At 47.4% G+C, this 15,794-nt stretch overlaps 1 protein-coding gene across 1 annotated transcript in view; it reads right to left on the bottom strand.

Annotated features, from left to right (window-relative positions):
- BRICD5 (BRICHOS domain containing 5) overlaps positions 1-15,794 on the bottom strand; it is a 102,516-nt gene that overhangs the window by 51,096 nt on the left and 35,626 nt on the right. Inside the window, exon 3 of the mRNA XM_086940478.1 lies at positions 121-261. Within this exon, the coding sequence (XP_086796604.1) occupies positions 121-261 (141 nt within the window). The remainder of the gene's footprint in view (positions 1-120; positions 262-15,794) is intronic.

Raw genomic sequence — 15,794 nt, 5'->3', positions numbered from 1 at the left:
GGTGATATGAGTGTGAACTCGTGAGCGATGAGTATGAATGATCTCTGGAGTTAATTTGGAAATGGAAAAACTAAAATCTAATATTGAGTATGACACATAATCATTCAGATCTGCACATACATGTTTGTTGTCGAACAGCACCACAGATGTCTGGTTCCTCGGAGACGTTACACAGTAAGTGACCGTGTTCCGTAGAGGGTCCGTAATGGCAGATTGGTTTGTCTGGAAGCCTTGGTGATTCTTGAAGGCGAGATGGGCGATCTGTAAAACAGTGAACATAGTGAGATGGCGTGTGGAGGCAGATAGATGTGAACTAGCAGATCCAGATCCATGATGTGTCTCGAGGCAACAGACCTTCTTTAACAAGTTCCTTGAATGAGTGAGTAAATCTTCTAGTACATTGCACACTGAAAACTAAATGTCCTGTTGCTGCTTATGTGATGTTAGTGCTTATATAAGGTGCCTGTTTAAGTGTCTGCACAGCAGATTATCAATGTTGCTGCTTTGTGTTCATCAAATCTACCCAGATTTACACAGAGGGCAGATGAGGTGACATATTCTTACACTCTGCTGTAACCTGCTAGAAGGATTTAAGCCTGTGCCAATTATTGCATGAATAAAGCGGCTCCATTTTCAGCATTGTAGGATCTTCATTGACACTCATGAAATTTAGAATAGTTCCCCACTGCATGCATCACTTGTTCTCAATATACTTGTCTGTATAGTATACACCAGGCTGCTAGTAGCGCTCTTACTTCTTGTAAGTAGCACTTGTGTAGCTTGCTTAGCGTACTAAATTAGACGTTATTGGTTGAATTAATACAAGCATACCAAAATAGAAAAGTGTGTATTCAAGATGAAAATGTATCTTTTTAGAACTCACAAGCGGATGTTTCACAGAATAATGTTGAAATTCAAGATATGTTTAAAGCTGATATTGGATTGGTAAATCATGCGGAGTTGGGAGATGTTTATTACTAATATCACTGACTTGAAGCCATGGGCATTGCATAGATGGCTGCTATGTGCTACCCACAAAGAGGCATTTCACATTGAGAAAGCCTTTTTTTGTTACATTACTGCTAGCAGCCCTGCTATACTGAAGTGGTCACGGCTGGTAATCTTGCATAAGGTCACTATGTAATACATTCTGTTGTAGTCACTATTAAAACTCTAATAATATTAGTATCCTGGGATAATGTTCCCGGGACATAAGTAACTCTTACTATAGAAAACTTTGGAAACACCCTGTTTACACAGAGGGTGCCATTGTCCAAATGCGCATATGATGAGCAGAACCTTCTGATTACTAACCAAGGCCAGGTTATTCCAACATGTTGTCTGTCAGACTCCAGAAAAGACTATTTCATGAATCCATTGCAACGTCTGTTGTGCAAAAGGCTATTAACACTGTCTTTTATTGATGGAAATAGTCAGCCTTATCGGCTTAAATTAGAAAGCTGTGAAAATAGACTCCTGCCCCCTTAAGGCTTCAGGAACTTCCACTACCTGTCACAGTCAGGTCTATTTTCCGGCTCATGTGAGAAGGATCCCAGAACACCCTGAGGTTTCACACCTCTATCTTTCTGAGATAACTTCTTCAAAAAAACATTTTAACACCTTCACTCAACTTCTTTACTCAACATCTACCGAGTGGCCCTGTTTTTATTGCACCTTACAGAATTTTTCCTGTCAAAATGCTCTCCTTGTGTGTGAAGTACCCATCATGAGCAGGAAGAAAAGAAAAACACTAATGCATTCAATGTGTAGTTTTTATTCCTTCTACACATGCTGGTAAAAATGTGAGTTCTGTTACAAAATGTCTAAGACCAGGAACATACTAGGCCAAGGTCAAGTCAAGTCAAAGAGGCTTTATTTCGATATACAAATATCTTAAAAAGCATACAGCATAAAAACATTATTTAAAAACATCCTGCACGTATAAAAAGTTTAAGAAACCCGCAGTATACATAGATAACACAATCCTAACTATGGTTCGGTGGGGTAATAAATTAACTAAGACGGTCTGTATATACAGTCCCTGATTAAACAATTTGGCAAAGCCACTTTGACCTTATGCGCCAAGCCCAACCTAAAAACTTGGCTATGGCACAAACATATATCGGGCGAGTGTCCGTCTGTAGAATTCTTAAAGCAACACAACACTGCCTAGTGCCCAAGACCAAGCACACAGGTTTAATCCAACGTCCACGAGGTGTCTTGTAAGCGGGACATTCGAAGAGCAGGTGAGGAATAGATTCAGGCCTGGTAGGACAAAAGGGACAGAAGGAAACAGTTTGGTGTGGTGGTTTCCACCGGGAAGTGAACTCCCTTACCGGAAGCATGCCAGTTCTAAAAGAGGGCTCTATCCCAAGGGGTTGTAATAAAGTCCAGGTAGATCTCGCGCAATGGGACATCTTTGGTCATCAGAAAAGTCCTGGATGATCTGCCCAAGTTGGTGTTGGTATTCCTTTTGGCCAAGATCCAGGACCAGTATAATTTTTTAAGTGCTATTTTGGGAGGGGCAGTCCGCTGGTGCCAAGCCTCTCCCAACCCTAAGTTCAACAGGAGAGCTTTAATGTCTCTGAGCCCCTTCACTTTCGCCCAACTGGGGGAATCCAGGATTTCTCGCAAGCCCTCCGCATAGCTGCTAAGTTCCTTTACCCTCCAAATGCGAGCCCATAGAAGGAGGGGGCGGAGCCTCGCTTGATCTTCTATGGAGCGACAACCCATATCCAGTTGGAGGGGAATAATAGGAATGGAAGCTTGAAGACACATGAGGTTTCTGAGAAAAGTGTTTTCAGAAATGGTCAACTGGCTCATGTTCAAAGCACCCCAGAGCTCCGCTCCATAAAGCGCTGCGCTGACGCCTCTGGCATTGTAAATCTCAAGCACCGTCGCTATGGGCTTCATTGACGAGGCTCTCTGCTCCTTCAACAAAGCCCCCGTTACCCTTTTGTGGCTCAAGAGCATTTTATTCAGATGACTGTCCCACCTCATTGTGTCCACAAGACGAATACCCAAGTAGTCAAACTCCCTCGTTCTCTCTAAGGGGACAGTGCCCAGCGAGGGAGGTGGACCAAGTTTTTTTGGGGGGTTCAAGATGAGGTATTTCGTTGTATCTGTGTTGATCTTGAGACCCCTAGATGCACAGAATTGCTCAAAGCTAGTTAACAAGCGCTGGAGACCAACAGGGGATTTCGAGAGTAACCGGGTGTCGTCCGCAAATAAGAGTGTAGGTACTAGCCGCCCTGCCAGACGGGGAGCATCAGCTGGAGATGACAAGAGGTGATCAACTACCCCGTTTACATAGAGTGAAAAAAGGGTGGGGGCGAGTACGCACCCTTGGCGGACTCCTCTGTTAACCTCAATGCGACCTGTCTTTTGCCCCTGGGTCCCCCAGCGCACCTGCGCATAGTTGGACTCGTGGAGCCTCATAATCAGGGACAACAGATATTCAGGCATTCCCAATTCGAATAGAACCCTCCACAATTGGTTCCGGGGCACAAGATCAAAAGCAGTTCGAAGATCAATGAATGCTAGATACAAACTGCCTTTCCCCAACAGTACAACTTTCCAATATATCATGAGTAGTCGCAATGACTGCTCGATTGTTCCGGTTCCCGCCCTGAACCCGGCTTGGAAGTCAGATAAGATATTGTTATCTTCAACCCAGTCTAAAACCCGACCCAGTACAACTTTGCCAGCCACTTTTTGAGAAGAGTCGATTAGACTAATAGGCCGGTAGTTGGCTGGGTCATCCTGGCTACTTTTTTTATAGATCGGAACAACCTCGGCGCCCATCCAGGAATCCGGTAGGGCAGCGCCCTCAGCGGATGCGTTGAGCAGGGAGGCAATCAGAGTTCCCCACTCCATAGGATTCATGCGGAGCAGGTCCCCCGACAAGCCGTCAGGTCCAGCAGCTTTTTGTGGGACAAGGCTATTCACTGCATTCTCAGCTTCTTTTGGGGTGAAGATAGTGCCCACACCAAGCGAAGGACCAAGGGGGATTGGCGAGAGGGCGAGAACCCCCTCCTCCTCTACTGCCACATTATACAGATTGGAAAAGTGATTGTGCCAGGCTGCCTCAGGAATGTAACAGGTAAAAAGAGTGTCAATGGGTCTGTGTTTCTCCCTAATGAGATTTCAGAAACCTCTGGAATTCCTATCCCCACTGGCTACTTTTAGCTCATGCCAAAAAGTGTCCTCCCAATCCTTGTTTGCAGAAATTAGGGCAGCCTTATAAAGTTTACGCTTGGATGAGACCTCGGCCCCGTCCCCGCGTTTGACTGCCATAATGACTGCTCTCTTGGCTGTCCGACATGCAGGAGAATACCAGCCCAATTTCTTTTTTGCGCAAGCATGCCCATGGCCCCTTCTCTGGTTGCTCGTAACAGTGAACATGTCCCCTATGGACCTTGAGATCTCACAAAATAAGGATGAAATATCCCCTGGACACAGGTTCCCATGCTCTAGCTTCAACATAGCATTGGCCAAAATCCCCCCAATGCTGCTAACCTTTACGGGGTCGATAACCACCTTATCCCATTTTAAACGTCTAAGGCAATTTGCTGGTACCCCTTCCCCAGTTTCCCTTAGGGTGAGTGTAGTGGGTGCAGCTATAGGCAGTCCATTAGACCACCACAAGGGGGTCAGGGATAGGGAGAGGGGGTTGTGGTCGCTGTCGGTAGATGCAACAACCATCATGTCAACTAGGTGGGCCCAGAGGCTGAAACTAAGAAATATGTAGTCAATTCTAGAAGTATGTCCCGCCCTGTTGTAAGTGTGGGCCCCGTTTATATCTGATGTGGTTCTTCCGTTCGTCGCCCTTAGCCCAAATTCCAGCATTAGTGCGTTCAATTGCACAACCCTCTGCGACCATCTTTTCACCGGTGGCAGGTTGAGAGAGGGTATACCTCTCCTTGAGTCCTCTTCGTTTAGGTCCAGAATGTCATCGGCCGCTAGTGGCTCAAAGGTACAGTTGAAATCACCCATCAAAAGGATGAGTGAGTTAGCTGGACACTCTCTCAATTCTGCCTCTAATACCGACAAGGTCGGAGAGGTTGAGCTCCCAGTGGCCCCTCTGGTGTAGATGTTAAAAATTTCCAGTGAGGAGCCTCTCTCGGGGCTCCTCACGGAAAGCCTCTGCAAGTCTGGGGTTTTGAGGACATGCTGCTTCACTAGGCCAAGGACAACATTTAATGATACAGGAGCAAGGAAGAGCTGATGAAAAAGTATAAGGCTGAAAAAGTCTCTATTTGTGCATCCTCAAAGTATCCAGCACCTCGTAAAGACTCCCTCAGAGGGAGATCTAAAGAGAGAAGACAAAAACTGATTTCTGTCAGCACTGCTGGTCAACGCTGTAGATCATGATACACTATTGAACGCTTCAGCCCAACATGCTCAGTCTATTAGGCTGGATCTGCATCCGTGGCAACTCAGCTACACGACCACAAGTTTTCTAGAATTTAAGCATTGAGGCAGCATAGGTCAGCCGCCTCCTATATGCCATTAAGTTTCAGGGCCATCTCTCAGCGGCGATACATTGGCTGCCATTGTCAAAGAGCAGTCGCACACTGATGTCATGCTTGCTGTGGACGTTGAAGTGGCACAAGACAACATCAACACTACCACCAACAATGCTGAAGCCTTCCCTAATCACTTTCGTGTCTCTTTCACTGTCTGTTCACTCGACATTGCTACTCCACACTCCCCAAGATTTTTATTGGCTGTGTGTTTCTCAGTTGAGGTAGACGCCATGGTTCTCAACATTGTCTGTCGTACCAGAAACTCCAAAGAAGACTCCACTTTCATTGGTCCCATTTGGCTTGGTTATTCCTGCAGAAGATCTGCTTCACGTCCCTTTGGAACTCCTTCACCTCCCTTTACCACCTTCCTCAGTTGATTCCAAACAGACATTCCTATCACCAATTAGACCGCTGGCTCATTAAGTGCCTTCTGCAGCAGAGTCCCATGAAGCTCACGCAAATCCTCAGGGGAGTCTCACATCTCTTAACTCTCCTTAAAATCACAAAAGACCCAGATGTCTTTCAAAATCTACATCCGGCTTCCATTCCTCTTTTTTTAACCATCTTAATTGATTTTTTAGCAGTGCAATGCAATAATTTTGCAGTATTAGTTATTAGAACATTGGAATGTTGGGAGCTCCATTGAAAACAATGGAGTGCTCTGGGCTTATAATGGCTGGTATAAGCCTGGAGCTCCAACATTCCAATGTTTCTATGTTCACAGCTCTGGCTGTGAACAAAGGCTTCAGGGAGCCTGAGGGGATTCCAATCCCCTCCCGCTTCCAAAAGGCTTTGTTTTTTTGTTAGAACATTCTGCCCTCTGGTGACAGAATGTTCTAATAGCCTTATAGCCCTTCGTAGATGGGCTATGCCGCTATTAAAGTCCCTCTCCCTTGTTAAAGGCCCTCGCCTTCGGCTCGGGGCCTTTAACGCTGGAGAGGGCCTTTAATAGCTGGTATAGCCCTCTACGGCGGGCTATAAGGCTATATTATAATATATAATATCAACGTATAGTATGCAATATGGAGGATGCTAGCAATATGTGTAGCATAGCATGGTCAGAATGCCAATCGAAGATTATATAACCCAAAAATGTAAAACTGTGAGCCTGGTTCACTGCTCTTGGGAGTCTTGCAGGTGTGTGGCATACTGGACGAGGAGAGGTTGCACTGGTAGGCTTCCACTCAGTTAATGATTCCCTTCCATCCTATACATTAACATTTCCTTAAGCTTGTCCTTCCAGTGTGTGTTCATCGGATGATATTATCACCATCCACAACGTGCTAGTTAGGGGAGCAGCTAAATTAAACATCCAGTTGGAAGCTCCACAATCTGCAGTTTCAATCATAAAGGAGATGTAACTACCTTGGACATCACTGAGCTCTCTTGTGCCTCTAGTCTACTGCAATAGTCTAGGTCTGCTGGAAATTACGGGAGATCATTTACTGACCCCCAGCAAAGGTGAAGGCAGCTAAACTGTTTATATTTTAAATATATCATCTCTGCAGAAAGATCCTGATATCCAAAGTCTGGCTCAGTCAAGTAACATCAGTCAGAAGATGACATGTCTCTGACCCATGGACCACTGCACTACTTGAAAGGTGAGCATTGCTGCAACATGAAGGAAGGCATGCGGCACGCGGCACAGTGGTTACTACAGTGTTAGTGTGACAGCTCTCCTGTGGAGTTGTGAGAACGAGAGGTATGAAAGGGGATGAGGTCGTTTATGAATGCCCTCCTAGGCACAGACAACAGGACTGGGTGAAGATTGTGAGAGAGGGGTTCCTTGCTGACAAATTGGGTCTTTGCTGCTGTGGATGGAGTGTAGCTTGCAGCAACAGGATACTCCCTTTGCAAGGTCTCCAGGAGTCTCCCTTTTATATCATCTAGGCTTAGGTTGATGAACAAGTAATTACTGCCTCTTTTCTGATGCAGCTCGCGTACAGAACAGGAAATGATTAAAATGAAGAATGTGGCAGAGACCATAAAGACCATAGGCCTAGGGAAGAAGAGGTTCGTCAAACAACAGCACTAGTCAAAAGAGAGACAGTACTATCAATGGAGTGTTCAATTCCCTCACTGGCTTATCAACCATAGCCCGTCAGCAGCAGGGCCATAAGTACCACTGTCAACAAAATCCCTCGAAGTCCAAATCGCCGCCTCGCTATAAGACCTTCAAATACCTCATGAAGTTCCTGCCCAGGAAATAGGCAGTGATAACCTTGTCACCCCACCTTTATTTCCCTGCACCTCCCTTCCATTCATCACTTACATGGGGTAGGCGTTTCTTGGCATCTAAACTAGTGTCAATTAAAATAGACAAGTGGTTGGTAAGTAGTGTGGTTAATGGGCACTCTTTCTGTTTTCGTTCCTCCAGTATCAACATCGAAGCACCACATTTCTATGTTGAGGAAGGAAACTTCTGTTCTTCTAAAGAAACTTGCAATTAGACTGGTACTGTCCCACCAGAGGAACAGGTGGAGTCTACATCAGATACTTCCAGATCGAAACGAAAAGCCAGAATATGGACTTCAGCCGGATAATAGATCTGCCCCTTACTGGCATGTACATAAAAAAGAGGAACGTTTCAGCTCTACCTTTACATCAGATGTTTCCCTGTTTAAGGAGAGAGGAAACGCTGTGAGTGAGAAGACCTGCAGGATGATTGCTTTCGCACACTCATAGCGCAAGGCATCACAAGAAATATAAAAAATGTGTGGGTTGTAAACGCATTGCTGCAATTCGGACTCAAATCAGTCCACGCTCATTCTCCAAATGCATGGCCGTAGTGGCTATTCATCTTAGAAGGCAGAGAATATTTGTCTTTTTTCATCTAGACAACTTTTTGATCAAAGCTCATACTCAGACAAAGGTGAAATGGGATTTCAAAAGAAAAGCAGGGTGGCTGCGGAGAGTTAGTCTGCATATCATTCTTATAAAAATAAGTTTTGATTCCTGAGCAGCACTTTTCTTATCCAATAACCATAATTAGGTCCCTAGAAGTAAAAGTGTATCCTTAGGAGGAGAGAGTATCATCTGTCTGAGACCAATACCATCCCCAAATGATCAACTGAAAAATGACAGCTTAGCAAATCTCTTTTCTTCTCAGTTCTATAGCGTCCTGGATCCCCACTGTCCCAAATGCAAGGCATCTTCGAGACCCGTGAAGCAGTGTCTAGAAGATAAAAGGTCACAAACCTAGGATGATGGGGGCAACAAGCTGCAGCTGACTCGGAAAACGCTCTCTCACATGGCGGTGCAGATGATGGAATCTTCTACAAGCAGTTCCTTTCCAGAAGGAAACACCGTTATTGATGATTGCCACAGATGCATATCCTAAGGGATGGAAACCGTATCTGGAACATCTAATCTATAGGGCTACCCGTAGGCTTCCCAGTGCTACGCCAACCATCCTACCCTAAAACCGAGCCCCTGTATGCTGAGGGATCATCTAATTGACAAATAACCAGGTCTTTTCTCAAAAAGGATTCAGAGTCTATTTGACACAGTTTAAGCTGCAAACAATTCCATAGCTGAAGAGCCAAATACTTAAAGGAGCAGCCTCCCCATAAGGATCTGCAAATGTTTGGTGGTGTTGCGAGGAATGAATTTGCAGATTTCCGGGACCTTCCAGGGTTATATGGGTCAACGAGGGCACGTAGTATTTGGGGTCCTTTGTTATGGAAGGTCCTATGAGTGATGCAGAGCTATAAACTGCTCCTGCTGCTCAATGGGGAGCCAATGGAGGTCGACCAAATCCCTTCTTGCCAACAAATGCCATGGAATTTTAAGATGGAGACATGCAGTCGCATTTTGAATGATCTGAAACCTTTCTTTAATATAGTGTGGGGAGCCTAGATATAAGGAGGTCCTGTAATCCAGCCGGGAGATGATCAAGGCCTGTACAGTGGTTCTCTGTGAGAGAAAGGGCAGATGGTCTAACAGTTTCCTTAGTAATATTAGTATTCCATTGCTAGTTTGTTGGCCAGGGACTCCATGGTAAGTGAGTCATCCAGCCGGACACCCAAGCTTTTTATTTGAACTTTAGGGCTTGGGGTATTCCCTATGCGATCTTGCCAAGGGAGTTACACCAGCATTACTCCTGTCAGTCCTCGGGCTGCTACACGAACAAGGAATGCTCTAACAGTGGTTAATCAGCTATCTGGAGTTTAAATGGTTCATCTGGCGCCCAAGTTTTTCATTACGTCCCTAAACGAGTATCATTTTGATTCACATGGACAGTATCGCAACTCTTTACTGTCGAGGTGGAGGTTGAGAACACTTTCACTGGAAGCTCAATAGATCTGGCTGTGGGAAATAACCATTGGTCTCACGCTGATGCCAATATGCATCTCGGACAACCTAAACCAGCAAGTGGACTCCATCAGTTACCTCTATGAGGAACACTACAAGTGGGCACTGGATGACAAACTCATGCAAGACGTCTTAGAAGAGGGGATTACTCAATCTCTAGACCTCACTCAATCGCTAGACCTCTTTGCAGTGGCTCAAAACAAAAAATGCAGAGACTGCATCCAGAGCTCTGGAGCTAAGATGAGTGGACAATGTCCTTTTGAGTGGATGGTCAAGGACATTACTGTACACTTTTCCCACTCATTCTGACTGTGGTGGGGAAAACTATGCAATTGTCGGGAGGTGAGTATTTTAATATCGCCTGATTGAATGCAACAATGGTGGTTTTCAGACCTGCTTCAAATGTTCATCAAACCACACAAGTGTAGGAGCTCAGTTTTACCGGGGTTCAACTTCAATTGGTTCTGGTTCATCCAGAGTTGGATATGAGTCATGGCTCCATGAAAAGTTTTGATGGCATTTGGTGAGTTGAGGGGGAAGATGATCTGGAGATCGTCAGCGTAGTTATAAGTGACGATGTCCCATTTCAGAAGTGATTGAATGAGTGGCCGGAGGTAAAGATTAAAGAGGAGCGGGGAGAGGGAAGAGCCTTGGGGAACACCACAGGATGTGAGAGTTTTTTTAGCAGTGTAGGGGCCAAGGCGGACCGAAGTGTTTTTCCCCATTGGACCCATACACAGTTTTCTTTGAAACGAGTTGTAATGAAGATTTACTCATCTTTTCTTCACAAACTAGTGGCAGAATTCGACATTAAACATGTCATTACATTACCTCTCTTCAACATTCTACAGGTGTAACTCCTCAGCACCTGTAGAATGTCCCATACCTTCATTAGAAGTAAGAAGGGTACTTAGACAAAACGAACGTGCTAGGAAATCCCACCAGTTATTTGTTAATTTCAATTAAATGCGACAAGGCCTAGCCACATCCTGACAATTTATTTCTAGGCGGATTATAGCATGCATATCTGTATGCCACCCATTGGCAGTGAAACCCCTCCCAGGAAGTCCAAGAGGTAATTCCACTAAGTGTAAAGGAGCCACCACAGCTTGGCTCAGCAGTGTAGGGTAGGCAGACATTTGCAAAGCTGCCATATAGAGATTAGTCCACACCTAGACACTACTGCCTAGAATTGGATACAAAGGCTGACGCTAAAGTTGGCCAAGCCGCATTGAGAGACCAATTTAGATAGCCACATTACATTCTCAATTAGGTGCATTAGGTCAGACAATACCTGTTTTTCATGCACAAGAGCTGTGGTGACATATTGGCTGATAGGTTGCTATTTTACTCTGTTTATGGCTGTCAACGAAGATGCTATGATGCAGAAGAAATGGTTACTTACTTGAAGTCCTGGTTCTGCATCGTATGTATCTTCACTGAAGTCATAAATGACCCGCCTGTCTCCCCGGCTGGTGTTATATTGAGCATTAGAAACAGCATCTGCTTGTTTGACATTCATCTGCTTCTCTTTATTCCTCTCTTTTGTCTAAAAAAGAAGTGACTCTGAGAGGTGACTACCAGTACAAAGCATCAAGGGCAGTCAAAGCAGCTGGACCCCTAAAGTGACAGTCTGCTTTCACAACTTTCCAATGTAAGCCTATCAGGCTGCACTCTTCTTTCAACGGTAGACAGGTTTGGCAGTATTTTGCACATCGGATACGGCAATGCGGTCATGAAATTGTCATTTCTGGACTTTGAAGGACTACATTTTGGTAAAAAATGGCCTTGGGTACTTTGTGAACTGTGCTGCTTATCATATGAACAGATGGGCAATATCACTCTCTGTTATATTTATGGACAAATATATTTATATTTAGTGTGTTAGGGTTTACGAATGGCGTGTGGAATTATCCTAGCATTTATGACTTCAATGAAGATACCTATGGTGCAGAACCAGGACTACAAGTAAGTAACCATTTCATACTGAATACCTCTGTTAAGAAAGAGGATGATTCTTTGTTATGGCTCTATAGGGATGTTGCAGATGGTCTTGGGTCAAGTGAGACAGCGGTTATGCTACCTGCTGTCATCCTGGGCTGCACCCTTCCTACTCAGAGGGTTTTACAATGTATACCTGAAACATGGGGTTTAACCTTTCGAATAGTAGCGAGAATACAAGACGTTTTATTTAGGTGTGACTTAAAAAGCATGGCCTCGCCTGAAGCTGGATAGGAGTGGAGAAGTGTGGGTCACTGGATAGAGCAGGCAGACCCTGAAGCAGAGGTCAGACCCGGGACCAGGGTTCAATTCCCGACGCGGCAGGGTCTTGAGCTCAAATGTCCATGGACTCGATAATTCTCGCTTCGGTGCCTGACCTAATCATGGGTTCGCACTCTGCAACTCTGGGCATTAAGCTTGCTTAATCTCCACAACGGCCCCTCGTGGCGGGATGCCTGGCTTTCACCTTGGGGATGCCCTGTAGGGGCTATCTCACAGGGAAAAGCCAGGACGGGTTCCCAAGGCAAGCGCGGAGATATCGAATCTGGCGCTATATAAGAATATAATAATAATAATAATAGGAGGTTTGCTGGGTTTATATAACCCACGGGCAAGACTCACTAATATTTTACAAAGTAATTTTTCAGGAAGTAGTTTCACAACCATGTCATACCCCTAGCTTCAACAGGAATAAGTCTAGTTTCAAGACAAAATAGAGATGCAAACTCTGTTATATAGTATACAAGCAAGTACATATATGTATACAACATATTTATTCATACAAAGCACTCATTCAACTCTATGCACTTGGTTATCGCCCTGGTTTTTAGGGCGAGGCCTCCGCCCACGTAAGTGGGAGGAGTTTCGAGATCCTAATGTTAAAGAAGAGAAAAAAAAGTATCTCCTAGGGCCTTTGCGAGACAAATTCCACACATTCCTTAGTCTGGTATCTCATCTGGCCAGTGATTCGTCTTCGTTGTGGTGTCGTTTTAATAGGCTTGAAGTGATAGGGTAAATGTAGTTTTCGGACGCCATGTTGGGCATTTTTCGTGCGTGCTCGCGCAAAGAAGTACATTAATTATAATTAGGAGCTGTCAGGGTGGAATCCAGATGGCCGGGCGCGTTCACCATTCAGCAGCGCTCAGCGCGCAGCTGCTCCATGCCAGGCCGGGAAAGGGCTTCATTAGTTCAAGAATTCTAAAAGCAAGCATCTATCGGAAGTGGGAGATAGGAACCTTTTGACTGGTTTCATATAGTTCAGAGATTCACTTTCATTCCTCTTTAAATATCACTCTTTAGGTGTTCAAGGTTTGTGTATATTTTTTTTACATATCTTAAGACAATCCAAAAGTATTTTTTCAAGATGAAATGCCAAAGCAGCACAATGCAGAGCAATGACATACTACAAGTGGCATACTATAATATTTTTTTAATAAGGGGCAAGACGTTGAAAGCCTAATAGCATTCTCAAAGTTTATGTGTAGTGTTCATAAAAGCAGCAAATCTGGGATAAGCTGGGGGGAACTGTCTTTCGCTCTAAAGGCTGTCTGTCAACAGGTTTCCCCTTTCAGAAGTCTAACTGGAATTCTTCAGGACTGTTTATATGGAGTAGTTGCACTATTCTAGCAGACAGTAAAGCATCTGATTACAGTGGTCTTGGGGGCAGAAAACATGACCGCCTTGCTCCTGTCACACTCACATACGTGTATATGACAATTGTGAGAGTGCAGTTTGAGAGTTGAGAGTGCAGATTGAGAGTTGAGAGTGCAGATTGAGAGTGCAGATTGAGAGTGCAGTTTGAGAGTGCAGTTTGAGAGTGCAGTTTGAGAGTGCAGTATGAGAGTGCAGTATGAGAGTGCAGTATGAGAGTGCAGTATGAGAGTGCAGATTGAGAGTGGTGTTTGAGAGTGCAGAGTGGAGATTGAGAGTTGAGAGTGCAGTTTGAGAGTGCAGTTTGAGAGTGCAGAGTGGCGGTGCAGAGTGCAGAGTGGCGGTGCAGAGTGCGGAGTGGCGGTGCAGAGTGGCGGTGCAGAGTGGGGGTGCAGAGTGGGGGTGCAGAGTGGGGGTGCAGAGTGGGGGTGCAGAGTGGGGGTGCAGAGTGCAGAGTGGCGGTGCAGAGTGGCGGTGCAGAGTGGCGGTGCGGCGGTGCAGAGTGGTGGTGCAGAGTGGCGGTGCAGAGTGGCGGTGCAGAGTGCAGAGTGGCGGTGCAGAGTGGCGGTGCAGAGTGGCGGTGCAGAGTGCAGAGTGGCGGTGCAGAGTGGCGGTGCAGAGTGCAGAGTGGCGGTGCAGAGTGGGGGTGCAGAGTGAGGGTGCAGAGTGGGGGTGCAGAGTGAGGGTGCAGAGTGGCGGTGCAGAGTGGCGGTGCAGAGTGCAGAGTGGCGGTGCAGAGTGGCGGTGCAGAGTGGCGGTGCAGAGTGGCGGTGCAGAGTGGCGGTGCAGAGTGGCATTGCGGCGGTGCAGAGTGGCGGTGCAGAGTGGCGGTGCAGAGTGGCGTTGCGGCGGTGCAGAGTGGCGGTGCAGAGTGCAGAGTGGCGGTGCAGAGTGGCGGTGCAGAGTGCAGAGTGCAGAGTGGCGGTGCAGAGTGGCGGTGCAGAGTGCAGAGTGGCGGTGCAGAGTGGCGGTGCAGAGTGGCGGTGCAGAGTGGCGGTGCAAAGTGGCGGTGCAGAGTGGCGGTGCAGAGTGCAGAGTGGCGGTGCAGAGTGGCGGTGCAAAGTGGCGGTGCAGAGTGGCGGTGCAGAGTGCAGAGTGGCGGTGCAGAGTGGCGGTACAGAGTGGCGGTGCAGAGTGGCGGTGCAGAGTGGCGGTGCAGAGTGGCGGTGCGGCGGTGCAGAGTGGCGGTGCAGAGTGGCGGTGCAGAGTGGCAGTGCGGCGGTGCAGAGTGGCGGTGCAGAGTGGCGGTGCAGAGTGGCGGTGCAGAGTGGCGGTGCAGAGTGGTGGTGCAGAGTGGTGGTGCAGAGTGGCGGTGCAGAGTGGCGGTGCAGAGTGGCGGTGCAGAGTGGCGTGCAGAGTGGCGGTGCAGAGTGGCGGTGCAGAGTGGCGGTGCAGAGTGCAGAGTGGTGGTGCAGAGTGCAGAGTGGCGGTGCAGAGTGGCGGTGCAGAGTGGCGGTGCAGTGGTGCAGAGTGGCGGTGCAGAGTGGCGGTGCAGTGCAATGTTGGTGCAGTGGTGCAGAGTGGCGGTGCAGTGCAATGTTGGTGCAGTGGTGCAGAGTGGCGGTGCAGAGTGGCGGTGCAGAGTGGCGGTGCAGAGTGGCGGTGCGGCGGTGCAGAGTGGCGGTGCAGAGTGGCAGTGCAGAGTGCAGAGTGGCGGTGCAGAGTGGCGGTGCCGTGGCGGTGCAGAGTGCAGAGTGGTGTTGCAGAGTGGCGGTGCAGAGTGGCGGTGCAGAGTGCAGAGTGGCGTTGCAGAGTGGCGGTGCAGAGTGGCGGTGCAGAGTGGCAGTGCGGCGGTGCAGAGTGGCGGTGCAGAGTGCAGAGTGGCGGTGCAGAGTGGCGGTGCAGAGTGGCGGTGCAGAGTGGCGGTGCAGAGTGGCGGTGCGATGGTGCAGAGTGGCAGTGCAGAGTGGCGGTGCAGAGTGGCGGTGCAGAGTGGCGGTGCAGAGTGGCGGTGCAGAGTGGCGTGCAGAGTGGTGGTGCAGAGTGGCGTGCAGAGTGGCGGTGCAGAGTGGCGGTGCAGAGTGGCGGTGCAGAGTGGCGGTGCAGAGTGGCGAGTGGGGGTGCAGAGTGGGGGTGCAGAGTGGGTGTGCAGAGTGGGGGTGCAGAGTGGGGGTGCAGAGTGACAGTGAGTGCAGAGTGACAGTGAGTGCAGAGTGACAGTGAGTGCAGAGTGAGTGCTGAGTGACAGTGAGTGCAGAGTGACAGTGAGTGCAGAGTGACAGTGAGTGCAGAGTGACAGTGGGTGCAGAGTGACAGTGAGTGCAGAGTGACCGTGAGTGCAGAGTGAGTGCAGAGTGACAG

Source organism: Lissotriton vulgaris, chromosome 10 (genome assembly GCF_964263255.1).
Source record: "Lissotriton vulgaris chromosome 10, aLisVul1.2, whole genome shotgun sequence".
Taxonomy (NCBI): Eukaryota; Metazoa; Chordata; class Amphibia; order Caudata; family Salamandridae; genus Lissotriton; species Lissotriton vulgaris.
Note: the sequence above shows the minus strand (reverse complement) of the source record. Positions and strands in the feature narration are given on the sequence as shown.